At 36.5% G+C, this 24440-nt stretch overlaps 1 protein-coding gene across 2 annotated transcripts in view; it reads right to left on the reverse strand.

The window, feature by feature from the left end:
• DPP10 (dipeptidyl peptidase like 10) overlaps nucleotides 1-24440 on the reverse strand; it is a 716172-nt gene that overhangs the window by 108249 nt on the left and 583483 nt on the right. For both annotated transcript variants that reach the window (XM_043488102.1, XM_043488101.1), the window contains 2 exons: nucleotides 14477-14631; nucleotides 6983-7080 (listed from right to left, as the gene is read on the reverse strand). In XM_043488102.1, coding sequence (XP_043344037.1) covers nucleotides 6983-7080; nucleotides 14477-14631 — 253 coding nt within the window. The remainder of the gene's footprint in view (nucleotides 1-6982; nucleotides 7081-14476; nucleotides 14632-24440) is intronic.

The following is a 24440-nucleotide window of genomic DNA, read 5'->3' on the forward strand; positions in this document are numbered from 1 at the left end:
AAATGGAGAGTAATGAAGAGCTACTGAATTTTTGCTATATTGAGGATGCTAATTATGATGACTATGATGTCCTCAGACTGGTTGTAGATTGGAGAAAGTTATATTTTTCCCTTGCAGTTTATATTTTTTTCATTATAGAGTCTATGTTTGGAAATTCACATAATATGTCACAAAATCCCCCAATCCACACATAACAAATGCACTCATCCATAATTCAATTTATGATAAGAAAAATCTAACAAAATTGCCCAGTTTAAGAATATATGGAATGCTTTAGAAATAATTTGAAAAATGCCATCCATGTATATTGTCTTAAAATTAATCCATCAGATTTTTATATGGCTTAGAAGAAAAACACTTATGAAAGAAAAACCTTTTGTCCTTAGACACATCTGGGTTAGACATTCAGCTACCTGAATCTCACATTTCTAACATTATTGAGTAGTTAGTGCTATCTCTAGAAAATGTGTTCGCTCATCAAAGAGAAAATATCAGTGGAAGGATAAGCATAACTTGTTACACAGTGAATCCTGCCATATGTTCTTCAACAATCTCTTCAAGACATCCAGTAACTTTCACAACCAGCTGAGTCCCACATGAAAATTGCCTAGAAACTCAGTCAAGTCATAGAATAAAGTTCCCGAAATAAAGTTAACAAAGCAACTTCAAATAAAATATGCAACTGGTTTAGGATTAATCTTTGGCCAAATTAATGGAACTTGTAATTCTTAAAAAAAAAAAAAATATATATATATATATATCTTGTTCATTTTCACTGTGCTTTGTTTAAACTGATATATTTTAGGTGTATTATCATGTTTGCAGTGTGAATACTAAAAAGGGAAAAATATAAGCATCAGCTTTTAAGAAATACTTAGACATTTTAGCATGGAGAAAAATGATAATGGATACTATAATCAATCAGGAAAAAATGCTGAATTGAGATAATATATATTTATCATTAATTGGCATAAAAGTTCAAAACTGAAAGAAAACAAATTTGATTATTACAAAACAACTGATCATAGATTGCAAAATCAAGTGACTATATTTATTGATAAATAATGCCACATAGAAGAATTTTATAAATGATCAGAAATTTGTCTCAATTAACTAAAGTGAGTGGTAGTATATTTCGTGCCAAATGAGAACCAATATGAATGATTTTTAAAATAGATAACAGGAACAACAAATAAAATTTAAATATTCATTTTGAGTATTTTTCCTTTCAAAATAGTCCTCAAGTGAAATGTTTTAAGAACATATTTGCAATGTTTTCCCAGATATTGATACATTATATTTGTTACCTATGATAGGAAATCTTGACTTAAAAGAAAACTTTTATTTATAAAAACAATTAAAATTCAATTAAAAACAAAATTCAACTGGTGCAAATCTGGTGAATAAATGATTTTTAAAAGGACACTAACTTGGGTGTAAAATTAAGTTTAAAATTATTATTTATAATCATACCACTTATATTTCTCTTTGATTAAATAATATGATTATTTTCTGCATCTGTGCATAATGTATCTTACATTCATAAGCAAAATTTAGTCTTATGTGAGACATTTTAGTACATATATTCATAAGAATTAGAGTTCGCCACAAAATAAAACTTGTAAAGTCCATTGGGATAATTTCAAACCATTGAAATCTCCATGATAAAGTCTTGGAAATCCCCAAAATGAAAGATAAAGTAGAACTTGACACCTAAAAAGGGAGGGAAGATCACATCCCATATTCTTTGTTTGTTTCAAGATCCTAGGTGCACATCTCCTTATGATTCATAAAGACTTCTTCAGTTTGCATATAAATATTTAGGGTTCCTCTGAATGAGGAAGTAAGGACGTGCCCTTACCTGAAAATATCACACTATTTGGCCTGCCTGCTACAAATGTGGCTGTCCTCCCGGAACTTCATCTTATGAATACATTAGATCTGGGATCCCACAACCAGTGGCCAGCAAAACTGTCTCTTCCTTCTAAGGGCTTTCCTGCTTGTTCCTAGTCTCCGTGGCTCTGGATTACCCAGGAAGTCCTCAAGGATCTCTCGGGTCCTCTTGAGCCACAGAGACAGAGACAAGCGGGCTAGAGGGATTGCACTCAAGTCAAGAAAGACTTTCTACTAGCTGGGAGGTCTGGTACAGGAGATCTAATTGTTCACAAGGGTGTGTGGAATGGAGGCGCCAGCATCACCAGCAGACAAGTGTGTTAGCAGTCACACCTGTGTTTTCACTGGCTTCCTGTCCAATCGCTCCCCTTTGTTCACAACAATCTTTGTGCACATATGCTCACAGCTTCCAGATAATCCAAGATCTCTGCCCATAAGTGTATTGTGATGACATTCATGACTAAGTCACAGCTAGGTCCTCTGTAGACCTCTGTTATTAATAGTAAATATGCATTACTTGTAAAAAGGGTCATTTCCCTAACAAAGATACATTTATTAATTATATTTTTTTGGAAGGCATAGACATTCATTGGAAAAATAAGAGATGTAGACTAGACATGATTTGATTAAATAGGAAGAAAAAGCATGGGAGTTTTAAGCCCAAGTGACAGAGGCAGTTTGACAGCATCACATGAATGAAACAGTCTGAAAATAACGGGTCACAAAGGGCGGATGACTAAAGAAAGGTTTCAGGTAAACAAAATAATGTCCAAGATGGAGAGTAAGGAGAACCTAAAGATAAACCATTATCTTTATTCTTCAGCCTAGAGATAAATGAACACAGGAGACGATCACTTCTCCAAAACAATGTGACAATTTGCTACCCTGTAGAAAAATCCACATGATTCATTATTATAAAAATATTTCCTCTAAAAGTTAATTATATATTTTTAAGTTCATACCTAAATTCTCTGATATCTATGGGAATACTGCACCTAATAAATATGGAAGTATTGCTACTAATGTTGGTACCAATAAACTAATTTGTATATTTATATATCTAATGGGGCTTCCCTGGTGGCTCAGATGGTAAAGAATCCACCTGCAGTGTGGGAGACCTGGGTTCAATCCCTGGGTTGGGAAGATCCCCTGGAGTTGGGCATGGCAACCCACTCCAGTATTCTTGCCTGGGGAAAGCCCATAGACAAAGGAGCCTGGCAAGCTACAGTCCATGGGGTCGCAAAGAGTTGGACAAAACTGAGTGACTAAGCGCACACCCATATATCTAACAGTTACAGAAATAAAGAGGTTTTGTTAGTTTTGAATGATTTAAGAATATTGTGGCAAATAAGATTGGGAAGACAGATAAAGGAAAATAAGTTATAAAGGATACCTAAAGTACCACAAAGGGCTTCCCTGGTGACTCAGATGATAAAGAATGCACCTGCAATGCGGGAGACCTGGATACCATCCCTGGGTTAGGAAGATTCCCTGGAGGCAACCCACTCCAGTATGCTTGCCTGGAGAATCCCCATGGACAGAGGAGCCTGGCAGGCTACAGTCCATGGGTTGCAAAGAGTTGGACACGACCTAAGCAACTCAGCACACAGCACAAACTATCACCTAGGGTAAACTCCATGTCCAAAGGACACTGATGCAGTTGAAACAGTTACATAATCTACAATGCATTTGAGAAAAATATGGCAAATTTTCAGGAAAAGCACAAATAATACTAAGATGAATCATCGTGTATGTATATGCTTGTGTGTGTGTGTGTTTGTGTGTGTGTGTAGAGAGAGGAAGAGAGAGAGACTGAAACACACATCACACACACATACACACCATACATACACAAAGACAGAGAAAAAGACCCAGGGACAGAAATAGAACCAGAAACAGCGACAGAACAACTGTTCACTTGGCCTCGGATAAATTATTGTGCATTCTGGTGGACATCTCCAACTCACCCCTAAAGTAATAACCGTAATAAATTTCTTAAGGTCAACATTATCCTTAAATCTTTTGCATTGAATATTCTCCATTTGCCAGATCTAGTCTGGCATTTGCCCCTTGCTCCCACCATTTCCAGAGCCTGAACTCTCCAGGTTCCCTAGCCCAAGAGAGACCTCTGGAGGAACTCAAAGCTTTAGCAGAGAGGATTCAGTTTTATTTTCTGGGCACTCTCCCTCCATTAGGGTCTGGGTTGGCAATGACTAAATTGTTCTACCTGCTGGTCCATCCTGTTCTTTTGCTACAGGCCTTTCCAGGCTTCTTAAGTAGTCTGCCCCTTGTTCCTTCAGTCCTGGGACAGTAAAAGCTTTCTGCTATTGCAGGCTCTTTTGTTGCATTCCCATCCCTTGTGCGTTTCCTTTTAATCCTTCCCATATCTTTGCTAAAGGTCCCTTAATTAATGCATTTCAATTGCCCCTCTTGAGTGTGTCATCTTTTTAATTTTCAGAACCCTGACCAATAAATTATGAAAAATGATAACTCTTAGATCTCAAATGTGTATCTAACCAGGGAGGGCACAATAGTTTTCTAGCAAATTTCCATATGGCTAGAGTACTGAGTATTAGCTATTATAGATACTGAAAATCCTAAAACAAAATCAAGAGACAGTATGAGATTAATTTCCCTTTGATGTGCAGATAAATGTAGCATTCTTTGATTTGCACCATAGATATATTTCTATGTTGTTCATGCTTGTGTGTTTTTAGACCCATTAAAGTAACACCTGTGCTCAGAGAGGCTAAATATAGGTGAAAGGAAATTGGACTAAAGTGCTCATCAGGAATAAATGAATAAGGAAATGTGTAAGGAAACATGAAAACTGAAGCATGGGGAATATTTGAAAACACCATTTTGAAGTAAACTTTGATTTTGAGTTTTACGACAAAAAGAGTAAATCATACACTTTGGTGCATTTCACATGTAACAAATAGCAGCTATATAATTGTTGTGTTGTTTAGTCATTAAGTCGTGTCCAACACTTTGTGACCCCATGGACTGTAGCCTGCGGGGTCCTCTGTCCGTAGGATTTGCCAGGCAAGAATACTGGAGTAGGTTGCCATTTCCTACTCCAAGTTACATAATTATGAAAGAAAAACAAAACATGCTAACATGCTACATACATTGTATAGATAAGGTATTACCTGACTCTTCCAAAAGTAGATCAAATCCATTGCCAGAACAACATACCTGAATTACATTTAAGAACTTTTTCTTCACAGGATGCTTCTTCATTCTTAGAGGGATCTCGTATATCATTCTATATTTCCATATATTGGATTTCCAACATTTAAAGATAACGCAATATCTTTTTGCAATGGGTACCTAACCTGATCACATTTTACCTCAAGTATTAAAGAGATATGTGCTTAACTAATACTCTAATAATGACAATTGATTCCACCTTTAGAAATTTTTGTGTTTGATGACACTGCTATGTCCTATCTGGTGAATTCATTAGAGAGGCTCTTAATAGCATCAAGAAAGAAATCTGGACATTATAAAATTGACTTCCATTTTAAATATTTTAAAAATCAATGAAAATTAGAAATTATTATTTTAAGATGAGGGCATTCAGGGCCAGAGAGAGATAAAGTGATTTATCCAAAGTCATATAATAAAGTGGTAGTAGACATATGACTCAAACACTCTAGTCTAGTGCCCTTTCTGTTAGTTCAGAATTCTAAACAAATCAGACAAAGTACAGATTACAAAAAATATTAATAATTTTCATAATTGCTTCATTTGTATGTAAAACTTTCACTGCTGGTAAATGAGTTCAGAAGTGGAAGTTTCTTCTGATTTGGTCAACTATACTGTATTCTATATGCCAATTTTATGATAAAAGTCTTTTATCACAATCTATGAAATGCTCTATAACTTGAAAGATGTTTTATTTTACTTTCTATCTCTCCTGCCAACTAATCTTAAGATTCTACCTCAAGCATACTTTTTCTCTGGACTTCATCTTTTCCATCAATAATAGGAAAAGTCAATATTAGATAGTTAATGGAGGCCTTTCCAGTGTGAGCATTACATATATTTTTAACAGTTCTTCAAGTAGGAAAAATATCCACAGACTGAAGGCTGCACTATCTGTGAAAATCCCAAATATGATGAAAATTTCCTAAATATGTCAGTGGAACACTAAGTGGGATTTCAACATCAATCAGTCACACTGTAATTATTTCTGATATTAAAAAAAACAAACTATAAGCTTAGTTATATCATTCAATATAGTGTCAAATATATGGTCGGGAAGATCCCCTGAAGAAAATGGCAACCCACTCCAGTACTCTTGCCTGGAAAATTCCATGGATGGAGGAGCCTGGTAGGTTATAGACCATGGGGTCACAAAGAGTTGGACATGACTGAGCAACTTCACTCACTCATAGTGCAAAATCTCCAGGGATGTTGTAAATTTTTACCAGGTTAAAAAATTTGAAAAGTCAATTTAGAAGTTTGAGATCACTGTGGATTTCACAATCCACATGATTATTTCATTAGCTGTTCAGTTATTGGAGATTTTACTAATATTAAAATGATGCTTTTGACCCATATGATGTATTTCTTTTGTTTCTACTAGAGCTTAAAGAAACAGGATTCTTAGGATATTTAAAGCAAAATCTCATTAAATTTTTCTGCCTGGAGAACAAAGCTAGGGAATCATTGGCAAGTTAACAGGGAAAAAGTTGGAAAATCACACACATTTTAGGAAGATGGTACTCTTTTAAAGAGAGCCATTTAAAAATATGGAGCAGTTATTTTCAGGAAAAAAATTCAATAGAAAATCATCCTTTGCCCCCATCTCTCTTACACGTGTCTCCTGCCGAAGATCTAATTCTTCCTATCAGTATATTTAGTCATTTTGTGATGCTGGTAAACACCTTAAAACTCTAAATTCTTCCTGGGAACAAGAAGAGATCCAGAATGAGTTCATTTTTACACTAATGGAGGCAACCTCAGTTTTATTTTCAAGTGAATTTGCTGAGCTGATCACATCTCTCTCCAAATGGCAACAAAATGATCATTGGAGTTAATAGATCTATTTTCTGGTAAAAGTGAAATTGAAATTACATACCTTGATTTAAAGCTATCTGGTGGCATGAGTTCCAAAGTGTGAGTTGGTCCATATAGGTTTACAACATATAATTTGATTGTTGGGTTCACTTGACCTGCCTTTGAGAAAATGAAAGTTGCAATGCAAATACATTAAGCATTAGAATATATTGAGAAAGAAAGAAAATGCATTTTGATTCTTTTGCAATTTTGTGTTAGAATGGGGAAAACATTTAATTTCTCTGAAGTAGAAATGATTTTAAATTCAACAACTTGATTGCTTTCAATTGTTTTTGTAGATTGCTGCTTCTCAAGCATTTTAGTCAGACAATTAAAGGTGATAGAAAATCATGATGACTTTATTCATTAGGCAGTACTACTGTGTTCTTCCCCTAGAATGACACTAGAATGGCTGGCTTTACAAAACAAGTCACACTATAGCATATGAAATGCAAAGGGAAGAAAGCTTGGTTAATTCAAAAGTAAGAAGAGGAAGAAAAAAGGAAAAGAAAACATACCAAATCCTGGTGCTTAAAATTCCACAATACTTAACTACTGCATGCATTAGTCATCACAGGTTTTCTTTTAAATTATAACAAATGCTAAAATGAGGTGTAAGTTCCCTTAGGATGTAGAATGGAGCAGATTGCCTTCACTATGCACCTAGCTTCAAGACTAGAAAGACAGTGGTAAGAAACTGTAATTTGAGTCTATTAAATCAACATTTGTGAAATAGTATATAGGCTGTGTAGCAGTTAGTATGTTTCCGGCTCCTCATGTGTGTTAAAGCACCACATGAATTATCGTATTGTATGTTTCTACTACAGTCTTAAGACCTATTTAAAACCATTTCCCAGATGGAGAAGCTAAGCAAATTGTTCAAGGTGAAGCATCCAATAACTAAGGGAGCCAGTATTTAACCCCAGGATGCTCTTAACTGCTCTAGTTTTGCTTCAGTTCATTCCTAGACAATCATCATCTAACTTTTTAAAATATACTGTGAACCTTTAGGGAGCAGACCTGGGAACTTACATCAACGTATCGCAAGTATGTTGGATAAATGAAAGGATGTTTGTGTGCATAAATAATTAATAGAATCAACTGACTACTTGTAGCTCAATGTGTTTCTAAAATACACACCATCATCATTGTGGTCTAGCTGCTTTGTGAAGAGAGGACCCCATGAGATATACAAAGAAGGACGAGGAAATTAAAAGTGAGCTGAATTAAAAGACCTGACAAAAATCTAAGGAGAATAATAGAGCTGATATAAAGATAATGAAGATTTGCATTCAAGGAACTGGTACTAAAAAAATCCAGAGTTAAATTAGGACCAGAAGCAACATGATGTGTTCCACCAACAATCAGTAATAGCTCCTCAAGAATATCTTGTTAACTTATTAAAAATAAGGAACATGGAGGGAAGGGAGGAGGGATGAATAGATGACGAAACAGAGGATTTGTAGAGTAGAGACAAATACTCTGTATCTTTCATTACACATCTGTCCAAATTCATGGAATACATGAACCAAGTTTGAACTATAATGCCAACTCTGGACTTTGGGTGATTACAATGTGTCAGTGGCGCTTCATCAGTTGTATCAAATGCACAACTCTAGTGGGGGATGTTGAGTGGCAAAATGGGTTTTTTTTGGCACAAATATCTTCCTTCTCAAGTTGGTTGTGAATCTTAAACTGCTCTGAAAAAAGAAAGTCTTCATTTAAAAAAAGTGACTAGTACATCTGTGGAAGTGTATCACACACAAGTCAGGAGTATGATCCAAAGAAAGGAGTCTGCAAAAGCTTTCATTTTAGAAATGTGGTGACCATAAACAGAGATTATGAAAATGGTTTGTATGATAAAGGGCTTCCTGGAAAATAAGCTATGAACTTGCCTCGCAGAGAAGCCTCTGGTGTCAAATTTTGTAAAGCTTTTTATTCTAAAACTCTCCAGTGCCTAGGTTCCTCTGTCTTGAGCAATATACCCTTCTTCTTCCCTTAGGAACTCTTTTTCACATCACTTTTGTTCTAATTAAATTGCCATGTTCCGCCCTGAAAGTATTGGTCATTTTCTGTATTTTTTGAGTCTAATCATTTCTTTAGGTTGATCAAATATGCTCAAATTTAGAGCGGGGACACAGTATTTAGCAATGTCATTCAAAATGCTGTTCATTAGCCAGCAGAATAAATGAGAATTTTATAAACACAAATTCGTGGGCCCCAACTGGACCTATATTCATACACAGAATCAGAATCTTGGGGTGTGGATCTAAGAACCTGGGCTTTAAGAAAATACCTGGATAATTATAATTAGTATGCAAATGTTAACAAAATACTGATATATTAATATGTGCATATATCTGCATATAGATACACATTACTGCTCAGCAGTTATTAAAGGTGAACACTTTCATGAAAATCATCCAGAGGCCCTAGAAAGCTTATTAAGGCTATGATTGCTGAGCTCCACTTGTAGCATTTCTAATGTCTGGATGGAATGTGAGAATTGCACTTCAAATTATTTCCCAGATGTGGCTGATACTGCTAGTAAAAGGGCTACATTTTGAGAACTGGTTCAGTTTACAAATCAGAGAAGTCTGGGATCAAATTTTGACTGTTATTTACTGAATATGGACCTTGGATCAGACATGAAAGATTCTAAAGTATTATTTTATTTGATTATCAAAAATGAGACAATGTTTCTCTGGGAATATGTCACAGAAGTTTTGAGTCAAAATAGATTTTGTTTCTATGGAAAACAACCATCTCATACTTTTGTTATATGGACTAACAAAAACGATGATTTACAAAGGTGCCCAAAATAGTATAAGTGAAGTGAAGTCGCTCAGTTGTGTCTGACTCTTTGCGACCCCATGGACAGTAGCCTACACCAGGCTCCTCCGTCCGTGGGATTTTCTCGGCAAGAGTACTGGAGTGGGTTCCCATTTCCTTCTCCAAAATAGTATACATTTACTTAAATAATTAACTCATGAATTCAATATAATGGTTAGACACTGATTTTTCTAGTTTTTTTTTAATGTGTTTATATTTTTTAATCTTTCAGTAAACTGATTAAAGAAAATGACAATTTATATTAAATCTGATCAGTTTTTGTGAACTCATCAATGATGCATAATTTTATGACATACTTTGTTGAAAGTATATATGGTTATTACCATATATTAAGGAAGTTTGTTGTTTTTTTTTTCTGATCTATAAGACTGTAAGGATAACTGGTATTCCAGTTAGCTTCCTTGTGGCCAAAACCAAACATTAAGCTGTTTCTAAAATTCAGCTGTTTAGAATTCTATAATCTCAATTTGATTTTTTTCCATGGAGTTTTGAAATTAAGCGCACATTGCAAATTCACTTGTACCTTTTAATATCTGGCTTCAATAGTTTGCAAATTAGAGGAGTTCATCTATTGGGCTTTTATAGTTAATTTGCTACAAAGACTGAAAATCCACAGAATCCTCCTTCTATGATTCTGAAACACAAGCCTCAATAATAATTAACCTTATTTTACTGGCAACTAAACTGTCATTAAACGAGATAATGTTTTAATTAAGAAGATTAACCTGAGGTTATTGAGATATAACTGTGTATCTTTTTTGTGCTGAATTGCTAATGATGGGGTATTTTATGAGTTCTGAATCATGTTAAATTAAGTAAAATACAAATATATTTGTTTAGTGTAAGTATTTCATTAGAAATCTGACCACATTGGGTATTTGCTGCACTCATTTTAATCTAGTTTAATTTGAAGAACAATTTAGTGTGAATTCTATGCATTACTGAAAACTCTAAAGGACAACTTTTTGAAAGTTTATTGCATAAGTAAGAGCAAATCAAAATAAAACATTTGTCAGTGGAAAAATTAACAAACATTTCTTTTTTAAACCAGAGTAGAAAATAATGAGATTTTGAAAATTCAAGTAATAGACCCAAAACGATACTGAAGTTTATTCTGAGAACAGGATAAAAACCCAAAACTAGTTTCTTCGAGTTCTGTTGCCTTAAGTATCTGCAGATATTTCTACTGACAACCACCTGAGGACTTGGAATTCTTTCTCTTTGGCCACTATAATATATGTCTTGTCTTTATTTTTTAATACTCCTTAATGGTAGTTATGAATGTACTCAGGACCTTTCTTATGTAACACACATCACGCATTAGATATGAGGCTTCCCAGGTGGTGCTAGTGGTCAGGAATCTGCCTGCCAATGCAGGGGATGCAAGAAGCACAGGTTGGAGCCCTTGCAGATATATCATTCATTACATATATGGCATGTGTGGGGCTTCTCTGCTGGCTCAGTGGTAAAGAATCCACTGTAAGACAGGAGATGTGGATTTGATCCCTGGGTCGGGCAGATCCCCTGGAGGAGGGCATGGTAACCCACTCCAGTATTCTTGCCTGCAGAATCCCAAGGGCAGAGGAGCCTGGTGGGCTACAGTCCGCCGGGTCACATAGAGTTGGGCAGAAGCAAAGCGACTGAGCACGCGCACATAATGTGTTTGATGCTGTCTCTGAAAGTTACTCACGCAGAGCTGAGTCATTCGTACCTAATGGACCCACCAGAGCTCCACATCTATTTGTTAACTTGACAAGGAGATATTTTGATTCCAGCTACATCTTCTGAGATACAAGTTAACCTCTGGTAGTTTTACAGAGAGAGAGACAGAATCAATAAATTTGAGTTATTTCTCTGTTCTCAAAATAACTATGACTTTTATAAAAGGACATAGCCTTTTAGAGCCTTATTTTGCCCATTTGTAAACCAGAGGCAATTGTGAAGAGGGCCAAATAAAGAAAAAAAGTGAAAGGTCTCTATGAAAATATATAGCATATTATTAGCATACATGATTTACCCAATTAATACATAAACACTTTTATTTTATGCCTACTTACTATTAAGAAATATTATTTAAATAATAACATAAATAACAATAAATTGTCTAGGTTTGTCAACACAGAATCTTCTGATTTACTGCTAACTTATTTAGATTTTCTCAGATGTTTTTATATGTCCATTTGTTTGCCATCGACAATAAAATTTTCAGGCCCAGGAGTGTCCAAGTTCAAGCACCAAGTCTGTAACAGAGAAGGCAACTTGAAGATGCAGCTATGACATGTGGCTTTTCTGTGAATCCTAAAATCCCCACTTCTCCTGGGAAATTAATTACAGAAAGTGGTCCCTTTCCTGGATTTGATTTTATGTAGTGCACACACTGAACATCCTGAGTGACATGTTGCTTTCACAACAAAGACCTATTATTCATTTTGTATTTACACTTTCATTATAAGTAAATCCAATGGGGTGAGAATATATTTCAGAAGTCTTTTCAGATTTTTCCTGGTAAAAATAAAGGTGCAGGTATGTTATACTGGCATAAACTGTCATCCACACAACATGGGTAAATCTACAACTGGAGAAGACATAGGATTTTACAGGAAGTACCATACAAATGTCTTGGGAGATATAATTATTTTGTTGCTAGGTCAAAGTGCCATATTTTCCTGAGGAGTTGTTGAGTATATGTGTTTTCAGATCTATGCCCAGAAAATGGCCTAAAAATGATATTTCAGAATGGTAGAATCATTCTTCTCAATCCTGCTGCCTTCCATAGCTGCCAGTCAGTCACACTGATATTACAGCCTACCAGAAGGAAGATGGGATGGGGAGAGAGAAAGCACAGAATCTCCATGAGCAAACAGTCTTCTCATCCCTCTCAGTATTCACTCCTTTCCTTCCTCCTGTCCCCAGGAGTCTTTTGGATGACAGGAATATCAGCAAACTCACCTCACCCTCCCACAGACCATGCCTTCATTGCAGGTGTAGAAAATGCATGTGATGCATAGTTTTTCCAGTACTATGCATAGTACAGTTAAGGTAATGCATACATTTAAAGGTATACAGTCTATTGTACTTTGTAAACACAATGTACAACTCATTCAAGAAATGGCTTAAAAATGGCTTCTAAATAAAATCAACAGCCACTTCTTACCTCCTCAAGAGTTAAAATGTGTAAACTGGAATTTAAAAGCTTTCTATAAGACATCTTTACATGACTAATGTCTAGGGCTACCTCACTTTTTCTTTTTTTTGTAAACATGGGGAAAATGAGCTTTAAAACAAGAATGACAATAATTAAAAATGACATATAAGAGAAAAACTAGTACACTCCAGATGTTTCTTCAGTCTGCTTTCAGAGGCCTTACCCAACACTTAAAAGTAGCTTTGCTGAATAAAAATATACCAAGAGACTCAAAAGGCAAATTGATTTATCCCCTTGTAACAAGGGGATATACTCTGTGGCTGACCAAGGCTGACTTCAGGGTATCAGAAGAAGAGGGGGATTTTTCTAAACCTCCATGCTGAATATGACTTCTCTCTAGTTTCATGTGAGATGCAAAGGTTGGAGAAGGAAATGGCAACCCGCTCCAGTACTCTTGCCTAGGAAATCCCATGGACGGAGTAGCCTGGTAGGCTACAGTCCATGAAGTCACTAGGAGTGACATGACTGAGCGACTTCACATCACATTAAAATATTTAAGCACTTTTGAGGAAAAATACTTATAATAAATTCTCATCATGAGAACTCACTATCACTCCTTAAAAAGATAACCATTATTTGTTCTTCGGCATCAGTTTATTTTCATAGAGGATATGGCAAGAATGGATGGATGGAGTCGGGGCCTGTGGACTTAGCATTAGGAATAAGAGAAATTGTGCTATTCATAAAGAAAATAGTTTTGCTCTCTGGGCAAGAGTTCCACATTCACTTCACACGATAAAACAATTCCAGCTGTTCCAGCTATGCCTGGCTGTGGCTCTGCCCAGCATTTTATAAAGTATGTTCCAGAGTATGCTCTGCCAAAAGAATGCTGATGTTAATATTAACACTAATAAATTCTCTGGGCTTAGTCTATTCCTTATTGGCGATTCTTTATGTTTAGTCTATTTTTTTAGTGAGATTCTTTATGTTTAGTCTATTCCTTACTGGAGATCCTTTATGCTTAGTCTACTTTGTAGAGGAGATTTATAATATACATTAGCATACAGTATACTAACTGCTCTGAGAAATCATCTGAAAAAAACTAGATTTTTTTAAACCAAGAATTCCCAGCTTATCTGACTGTGATAGTTTTTGCCCCTTTATAATACCTCCTAACAACTCACAGAATATACCTCGGAGAAACCTTTGCCCTGGCATCAATGCTGACGTGTTTTCTCACTCTCTTTCCAGCTGTGAAAGTGAGAGATAAAGACCGAGAGCATCAAAGGGAAAGAAATAAAGCAAAAGTTCCAGCAATCTTGAATCACCTTCACCTGTGCCGGTGCAAGCACAGTGGATAGACTATCGCATGCTCTTAAAATCGTGAGTCTGTCGACAAGTAAGGGCGTTTCTTTAATTCTCCGAAGACAACTTGTTTCTGAACCAAGAATACTATTGATCAACTCACTGGTGCAGAGAGAAGGGGAACAAACTAACATTTATTTCCACATGACTTACCTTAGGATATGGATACTGCTTTCCTTTGGGATACAAAGCTCCAGTAAACCGAGGGATAACCATGTTAGGCACCAAGGAATCATTTATCATTAGGAAGGCGAGCCTTTCTCCATCTGGTGACCACCAGTGGGCGATGTGAGAATGCAGAAGTTCCTCTAGAATAAATGAGTGTTAGTTTGAAACCAACTGTAGATGTGGGCTCATTGACCCACAAATGTCTGTCCTTGAAATCTCCATTGTCATAAACCTTTTCTACACAGTGTGGTGGGTTTGATTCAATTTCATGGAGAGTTCTCTATCTCCAGGTTACTCTTTCAGTCCCAGGAAAAACAGTTGCAAAGGAAGGGAAGAATAAAGCAGTGAAGTTAGGATTTCATGGATTGCCAGCAATTTGAACAGAGGTGAAAGCACAATGGAGGAAAAAGAATAAGAAGAGGAGAAGAGTCATTGAAGACTGAAATATGACACTAACCATATCCGTGTCACCTTTCATATTTGCATTCAGTCACATTTCCATCGTCTCATCATCAAACTAGTCAAATACCCTGCAGATGCGTTAAACTATTTTAAACTCTAAGGAAATAAAATTAAAAATATACGACATACCTTTTGTGTGACCCCAGATCCACTATCCACTTTTATAAATCTGATTTCTGGCCCAGGAAATTAACTCATATGAACTCTATCAAAAGGGCTCCCATGCACTCTAGAGCATGGCCATTCTGGTGTTTTGGCAAGAGATTATAAGGAGACAACTAAAATGGCAGTATGTATTCCCTTGACTCTGATCTGTGACGTCACCCAAGACTTGCTGTGTGTGTTAAATGATGCTACTCTCCCATCAACGCAGCCTCATCTACACAATTTTCTTCTTTTATATCTGATAATGGCTCACTTCTGTTTCCATAGAGGTCATCATTGCCTGGCTGCTATTAGTCTAGATTATATTTCTGCTATTTATCTTTTTGTAAATAAACCCCTTTCAAATTATTGAATATGCTAACTCTTTTCTTTTTAAGACCCAGAAAAGAGATTTTCAAATTAGATTTTGAGACTAGGTTGGAGATGTATCTGTAGAGTATCTATCTAATCTATCTAATCTATATATTGATGTTTAATCTATATCTATCTATATGTATATCTTTTATGTGATAATAACATTTCTTAGGGTAACTGGAGCATAGATAATCCATACAGAGTGATGGGATCGCAAATAATCAATTGTCATTGGTGATGACATAGGATGAAATGCAGCTAGAGAGGAAAAGTGTTGGAAGGACAAGCAGTTGTGACACTCAGTTGTTGCAACAAGGGCAACTTTAAAGACTGTGAGTTTTTACGAGACCTCAGAGGGATTACATAGAAATAAACAGAAATTGAATCATGACCACTAAATCAGGAAAACACAAAAGGTGGCCATGACAGCTTTGGTGTTCCTCTCTTCTGTGGTGAGAGGTCCCACATCTGACGGAAGGGCAGATGTGGCTGAGGTCCAAGTTGTGTTGCAGAGCTGAATCACAAACTATGGGTTGAACTCCACTTGTTTTTTAAAGCTGAGAGAAGCATTGGGGAAGTATTTGGAGTTGATGCAGTATAAGACTGCTTAGGTAGATGTGCACAGCACACTTAACGCTTTGTGGATCAGTCTCATGAATAACCAGTTTTGCAATGGAATGTTGGCTGAAGATTTTGAACCTCAAAATTTCCACAAATCTTCTTGCTAACTGAGGCAACCTCTATTCAAGGGAGCTAGACCTGCTCTGCAAGGTATAAAATGAATTCTTGTAAAACTTATGAGTTGGCATACCTAGGGAAGAGTAGGATATCTCTTATCAAGTGAGTGTTGGGATTGTATTTATTTAAAAGTTTAGAGGGCCTACACTTAACTTCTCACATAATTCCACAGTGATAAGAGAACAGACTCTGGATGATTTCAATATCTTTAGACCATGAAATTTTTGCACCTTGTTTTATGTTCCTGGATATGTTCCACTGTCCCTTGGTTTAGTCTATGGGAACTTGAGTAGATTTTTTATGCTGCTATTGTGTGAAAATTATATAAACCTTAAGTATATTGAATTAGTTCATAGTGCTTTTTCAGGTCTATTATATCCTTCTACTTTTCTGTCTTTCATTCTATTAACTTTTGAGAGTTCAATATTAAAACTCCAACTAAAAATCTTAATTTATTGACTTAAAATTAATTGTAATATATAGTGGAACTATATGTAACCTTGTTCTGTATTTTCCAAGTCTTCTGTAAATGTGTCATCATATTTGCATAATTTTAAAAATTAAAAAAATATGTAGAAGTCCTGGACTCTGGATTTTGACGAACATCATAAACCACATTCATACAACTTGGCCAGTTTTGCTCCCAGGTTCCCAGGTGACTCAGATGGTAAAGAATCTGCCTGCAATGCAGAGGACCCAGGTTCAGTCCCTGGTTCAGGAAGGTCCCTAGAGAAGGAAATGGCAATACATTCCAGTATTTTTCCCTGGAGAATTTCATGGACAGAGGAGCCTGGCAGCTATAATCCATGGGGTCACAAAGAGTCAGACATGACTGACCAACTTTCGCTTCACTTCAACCTGTAAAGCCGCCAGTTGTGAGTAGAACCTGAGCAGGAGGAGGTTGTGTAGCATATCAGGGCATGGTACAACCTTCCCTACCATCTTCACCTTGTGACCCAACAGATATGATGATGATATGAGCATCCATGCAAACTGATTTTGTGTGCAACTCCTGAGAATTACCACATGACAACTGAACCACAGGCATTACAAGGTTTACAGAAAGGCCATTTTCTCCTGTGCTGATAAATATTCCACAATTCAAAGGCAGTTCTCTATTGAGCTATGGTAAAAATAATCAGTCTGAGCATGGTATACCAACTGACGATACAACCAAACTGCCAGTTGTGAGGTGATTTTTATCTGATTCAGTGACCATAAAACTACACATATACAGCTATATTCCACTATAAGATAGAAGGGGTTTATATGGAACTAGACCAGAGCATATAGGTGAACTCTACATATAGGCATCCTCCACTTTATCCTCTTTCTTTTATTTCACATCTATACCTCAGGGTGTGTTTTCTAACATAAACTGGCAGAGGAGGAATAAATGCAAGCCTGGTTTATGGGAAGGTTTGCATGATGTACTTCAACACATTGGAATTGGACAGGCTCTGCTTCCCTTGTGACTCAGCTGGTAAAGAATTTGCCTGCAATGCAGGAGGCCTGGGTTCAATCTCTGGGTTGGGAAGATCCCCTGGAGAAGGGAAAGGCTACCCACTCCAGTATTCTGGTCTAGAGAATTCCATGAACTGTATAGTCCATGGGGTTGCAAAGAGTCGGACATGACTGAGCGACTTTCACTTCACTGTACTATAATCTGATTCAGGAGTGATATTTAAAGACTATAATAAACATAAATTCTCCCAGTTGGAAGGCTTTTGAACAAGATATATATTTTCCACTTCTTGTGGAAGGACACTTGGATTGAAGCATGGGGCCATCCTGACTTCCGCACAGGAACTAATGAGTCCACCTGGTCAGGGATATAGAAAAGTAAAATTACAGAATTAGTGACAGGAAGTCTAGGGAAAGGTAAGTGTATGGACTTGTCAGGAGGTATAAAAATGTAAACATTTGAAGATATTAGTGTCCAGCTTAATGTCGGTCAGAGCATATCCATAGCGGAGGAGGTTCTTAATGATCCAATCACAGTATGGCCACCAGGTGCATGTGAGTTTGCCACCATGACCTGTCAATAACAGTGATCATTAATAAACTCTTCACATGGCATTGTTTACCAGAAGACCCAGCCGACCACCTGATGACAGGTGGACTCCATGGAAACTCTTCCATCAAGAAGGGGTAGCATTGCTATCATAGAGATAGACACGTGGTCTAGGTATAGTTGTGCATTTGCTGCCTTTAGTCCTTTCAGTACTGCTATTCATGGATTTACAGAATAGCCTATCCATTACCACAATAACTCACACTATGTCACCTCCAAACAGCAACTATTTATAGCAAAAAGAGGGGCAATGGGCTCAAATGGGATTCACTGATTTCATCATGTCTCTAATTAGCTGTACAGTTCTGGCTTGACAGAATAGTAAAACAGCCTGCTCTATCTCAATTTTGGCACTATTTGTTTGACGATATTCTTGAAGTTGGGATGTTATCCTATAGATATTAGTGTCCTACTTAATGTCCACCTGAGTACATCCACAGCAGAGGAGGCTCTGTGTCCCTCCTGAATTACGAGGAAGCATAGATTCTAGGTTAAGGGGTAAAAGTGTAATATTTTCTTTCACTATCACACCAGCAATCCATTGGGCACATTCTGTTTCTTATTCTCATGATAATAGGCTTGGTGGGTTTAGAAGTCCTCATGCGCAAGGGAGGAGTACTGCCAACAAGGAACAAAGCCATAGTTCTGTTCCTCTGAATTGAAACTGAAATTCCTCTCTGACCATTTTGGGCTCAGTATGCCTGGGGGCAAAAAAACTGACAGAAAACATAGTCACTGTGCTGGGTCCAGTGATTAATCTCATTGCCAGGAAGATGATGTGCCTTTACTATACAAAGGAGGGCAAGGAAGACTCTATTTGGAATTTAGCAGATTCACAAGTATTCTCTGGTATAATTCCGTCTAATTTTCCAATTCTACGTTTCTATACTCCAATTTCCATTTTCATGGAAAACTAAAATGGTTGCAACCTAATTAAGAAGAGGAAGCAAAAGAATAAAATTTGGCAGGAATAAAGTCTTGGTTTGATGCACCAGGTAAATAACCTGTCTATTCCAGATGCTGGCAGAGGATAAAAGGGAAAAGGAATGAATAGTTGAAGGTGCTATGATTACCAGTTAAAGCTTTATAATAAGTTTTTTTTTCCCCTTAATACGGGCATTTACCCCCCAAATCTTCTATGAATAACACAAGTATTTGGCTGTAGCTATCAATTTCATACAAGAATATTTCTGGACTAATATTACTCTACAATGAAACAGTACCAGATGGGACTTTGTATGCTCCTATTTTGACACCACAAACTTTTCATTGGAAAAGAATATTCCCATGGTATCTAGTTTAAGTATGGCCAATATGAAACCAGGCAAATCAAATAAAGAGTAAAGAAGTTAGTACATGGCACTTATTTCATTGGTTCCCACCCATGAAGTCATGTTGGTCTGGCTCTGTTCCTTAACCAAAGCTAACTGCTTCTAGAACTGTGAAAATTACACATTTCCCTCCATCTAGGTCCTAGTAACAGCTGCCACACCTCTTCAGATTTTAATGGCTGAATTATTACTATCCACAGGTTGTATATTCCTTGTCTTTTTTAAGTGGCTCCTTCATAGATAAAGCTAAATACTATTTTGATAGTGACTTTTTCTTTTCTTCCAGCAGTGATCCTGACACTGATTTACTCAAGTAACTTAAAATTCAGATGAGGAGACATGAGTCATCCACATAACCCACTGAAGAAAAAACATGCTAAATGACAATTGAGTATTTAACCTTAAGTCTGATGAGACTTGTAGGGACAGAGAGATCACAGTGTGTTGCCCAAAATCAACTCTCAGAGTTTCTAAGAAACAGGTACTGTCCTGGGTGCTGAAGTATGTATATACAAGTACTTTCCAAGAACAAGAAGGTCTCCAATTTGAGGGTACTATTCAACAGAAATTAGACACTATCTGCTCTTATTTATTTTAGAGTGACTTATGCCTAAAGTTTTTCCTCACAAAAATGCCAAAATAGCAAAGTAATACAAAGAGTTATGTGACTTCCTTCAGGTATAAAAATAAAGCTAACAAAATAGAAAAGAGATAAATGAAAAAAGTCTTTAATATGATTTTGTTTAAAGGTCCTCTTGGACAAGGCAGTTCTTTAATTGCAACTCAGAGGGACTTTTATTCATGGATTTAAACTTCCTATAATTATATCATACTATTTACAAACAATGCATTTTTACAATTCGCATCCCATTCCATTTCATTGTCTCTATTATACTGATTTAGAAAATCTCACTGCAGAGCAGATGGAGTTTTCAACACATGTTGTTTTATATCACAAACACTTAAAAATATAGCCTAAACACAAACCATTCACTGAAAACTAACTCATCTATGATCATAGTGTTCAGATTAACATTTCTGAAAAGTAAGCTGATTTTATCCATTTAAGTTTATCAATTTACATAGGATTTCCTGATCATGTTACTGGCCTGTGGTTTGTGGGTTGACTTTTCCCCTTACTGTTTGTATCTTACTGTCAACTTTTTTGAAAGTATTGTCTATGTTCAAAATCTCTTGCTTCCCATTTACACTTCTATCCCGCTGAAATCTTGCTTATGGTACCACCAATTGACTGATTTTGCTCTTATTAAATTCTGATAGCAAATCCAACAGCAACTTTGGAATCCTTAGCTGTTTTAACCTTGGACTTAGCATCATTGTTTACCCTATCTTCCTCTGGCTTCCATGGCTGCATCTCTAATTTATTTTCCTTTTATCTGTCACAGTTCAGTTCTACTGGGATTTAGTAAGAACTCAGTAACTATTTGTTGAATCAATTAATGGGTAAATGTGACTTCCTGTGTCTATGAAAAGGCACAAGTTAAGTGAATATAGGCATTTCATATTGTTCTTACCAATAACAAAAAATTAACAGTCCCAGTTTGTTGACAAGGATATTGTTTATCTTGAATTTTTTTAATCTCACTTCTTTATTCTTGTCATTCTTAGAGTTCAATGCAAAAACTCTTTCTTCTATAAAACCCCTCTATATTCCCCCAACCCATCAGAATTAACTCTACTTATGCATAGATTTAATATGATGACATATAGTTCTATTAGAAGACACTTGCTTCTTGGAAGGAAAGTGATGATATACCTAGACAACATATTAAAAAACAAAGACATCAGTTTGCCAACAAAGGTCTGTGTAGTCAAAGCTATAGTCTTTCCAGCAATCATGTACATATGTGAGAGTTGGACCATAAAGAAGGCTGAGGGCCAAAGAATTGATGCTTTCGAATTGTGGTACTGGAGAAGACTCTTGAGAGTGCCTTGCCCAGCAAGATCAAACCAGTCAATCCTTAAGGAAATCAACCTTGAATATTCATTGAAAGGACTGATGCTGAAGCTGAAACTCCAATACTTCGGCCACCTAACACAAAGACCTGACTCATTGGAAAAGACACTGATGCTGGGAAAGACTGAAGGGAAAAGAAGAGGGAGGGAGAGGATGAGGTGGTTGGATAGCATCACTGATTTAATGGACATGATCTTGGGCAAACTCTGGGATATAGTGAGGGACAGGGAGACCTGCTGTGCTGCAGTCCATGGGGTCACAAAGAGTTGGACGTGACTTAGTAACTGAACAACAATAGCTGTATTTCTATTTTACCATGCTCCAGATGGTTCATTATATAATAGCTGTTTACAGCCTTTCACTTCACTAAGTTGGAAATATCCAAAACATAGAATCTCATATTCCTCATGATATTGCTCTCAGATAATGCCTAACAGATATATGTGCTCAATAACTGTTGAATTGAATTTCAAAGAAGGATTACTTTAAAGTATGAGATTCTAAAATATATTTGTAAATCATGTAGGCATATTCATTCCATTATTCTATATGTTCAAATAATAGAACTTAAGTCATTTTTTGTTTCTATTTAATAGTTTCAATACTTTATAGAAGCTTTCAAATTTGTAAACTTGGCAACTGTGAACTCTACCTTTTTAAACAAAACATTGGTCTGATATTTTATTTAGTTTAATGTGTCAATTTATATGAATAAGATTTGAGGTGCTTTGTGTATATTATATTTAAAATGCTTCATTTTTAGCACAAAGTTCTATTTTTCTTCTGAACTTCACCAACTCTTTAAAACACATTATATTTTATTTGCTTTTACTTTCCTTAGGACTTGAATAATACTAGACATGGAAACAATTGCACTTTTAAAAGACTTTTAAAGATTCCACTTTAGTGATGGTGGTTGGAAGCAACAGCCACACTCACACATTGGTTTGGCCTTAAAAAATTAATCCCTAAAAAATTAATGCACTTAAAATTTACCTTTAAACATTTTATTATTTTTAATGTGACTCTTCTAAACTGTTTTTTCCTGTAATTATAGAAGGTACATTTCAAGTTTTAAAAAAGTAAGTGGAAATGGTGCATGTTACTTCCTGGGTTTCCCACACACACTAATTCATATTGTAGTTGATTTCTGCAAAGTAATAAAAAGACATTTCCACAGTAGGGTATCACGCACATACTATTAAAAATCATGCATGCTGTTTCCAGTCGTGTCTGACTCTGCAACCCCACGGACTGTAGCCCACCAGGCTCCTCTGTCCATGGGATTCTGCAGGCAAGAGTACTAGAGTGGGTTGCCATTTCCTCCTCCAGGGGATCTTCTCAACCCGGGGATCAAACCAGTATCTTCTGCACTGCAGGCAGATTCTTTACCACTGAGCCACCTGGGAAGCCCCCATTAAAGATCATATGCATTCCTAACAGAAAGTACTGTCTTTTCATGAGTATATTGAAGGGAAAAGAGAAGGTCTGGATTGTGGGAGCTGATGGCACATTGGACAAGTAAAATGATAGTTCAGTTCAATTGCTCAGTTGTGTCCGACTGAGTAATAGTAAGTTATATTATATTATTACTAAGGTCCATGTGGGACTCTTGAAGCATAGATTGGGGATGGCAGGCAAAATGTTGAAGGAAAACTCAATGACATCTGAATTGCCTAAATCCCTCTGCCAGACCTTGATACAGATTCCCTCGGTAGGATCCTTTACTTTGGAAATGAAGTAAGAGTTGAGGTAAGCCCATGGACAGTAGGGTTCAGAGTCTGGTTGATGAAACAGACCAGGGAAATCTAACGCCTTATGTCCATAATGTATATCATCCTTTAAGAACAGTGAAAGGCCTTCCACTGTAACAGACAGAGTAGCCCAGGATGAAGCACTGGCTTTGAAAACATGCATTCAAGAGCCAGCTCTGCCCTGTGAAGCTGAGTTCTTGCCCAAGTTACCTATCCTCCCTGAGTCTTGGTTTTTTCAGTAAGTAATACACTAGGATTGTAAGAATTACCTCACACAGCATATCTGAAATTTCCTAGTATACATAGAACATATGACCAAAGGTGTAACTTTAATTTGAATGGCAAAAACCATAATTTTCCCATTTCCCTGTTTTTTGGAAAGTGTCAGACCTACTGTGCAGTCTTGAAAGTTTTTGTTACCCATTGGTCCTGCCTTTACCCAACACATTGTTCAGTTTCAGCCCCAGTATATAGGTTTCTATTCTCTAATTAAGAAAGTAACTCTATTTCTCAAATAATGGTCTTTGATTTACCTCCTTACAATTTCCTCAAATATGTAATTCCATAAACTACATGAAGCTTTCCCTAAAAGACAGAGGCCTGAATCATCTTGATCAATGGTCAATTCAGGGCATTGTACATTAAGTTTACTCCCAGTTGATTCAAAATTTCTTCTGTGTAAAGGATCCTATTTTGTCACCCAGTGAGCATACCAGCGCACTGTGAAGCACCAGAGTTCCCACTAAATTATTCCTCTTCTGCTGAGTCAAGTCTTCCTTCTGAATGTCTGCTCACTGTGTCTGCTACCACTGTTTATTTACTGGTGATCCAACCAGAAGGTGAAGAATCATTCCTGACTTCTTCAACTCATTTCATCCATTTAAACATTAAGATCTATGTATATGACTGCCTCATCAATTTTAGAAGCTTCTTTCCTTTTACTGCTTTAACCCTAGTCCTATTGCTCATTCTCTCTTGATAGAACATAGGAAAAGACTTCTGGTTGTTCAGTGGTTCATTTTGCTATTCAATTCCAGCTTTACACTGTAGCTAAACTGATCTATTTATGAGGAAGATATAATCTTGGCACTTC

The sequence above is a fragment of the Cervus canadensis genome, chromosome 15, assembly GCF_019320065.1.
Source record: "Cervus canadensis isolate Bull #8, Minnesota chromosome 15, ASM1932006v1, whole genome shotgun sequence".
In the NCBI taxonomy this organism is placed as follows: Eukaryota; Metazoa; Chordata; class Mammalia; order Artiodactyla; family Cervidae; genus Cervus; species Cervus canadensis.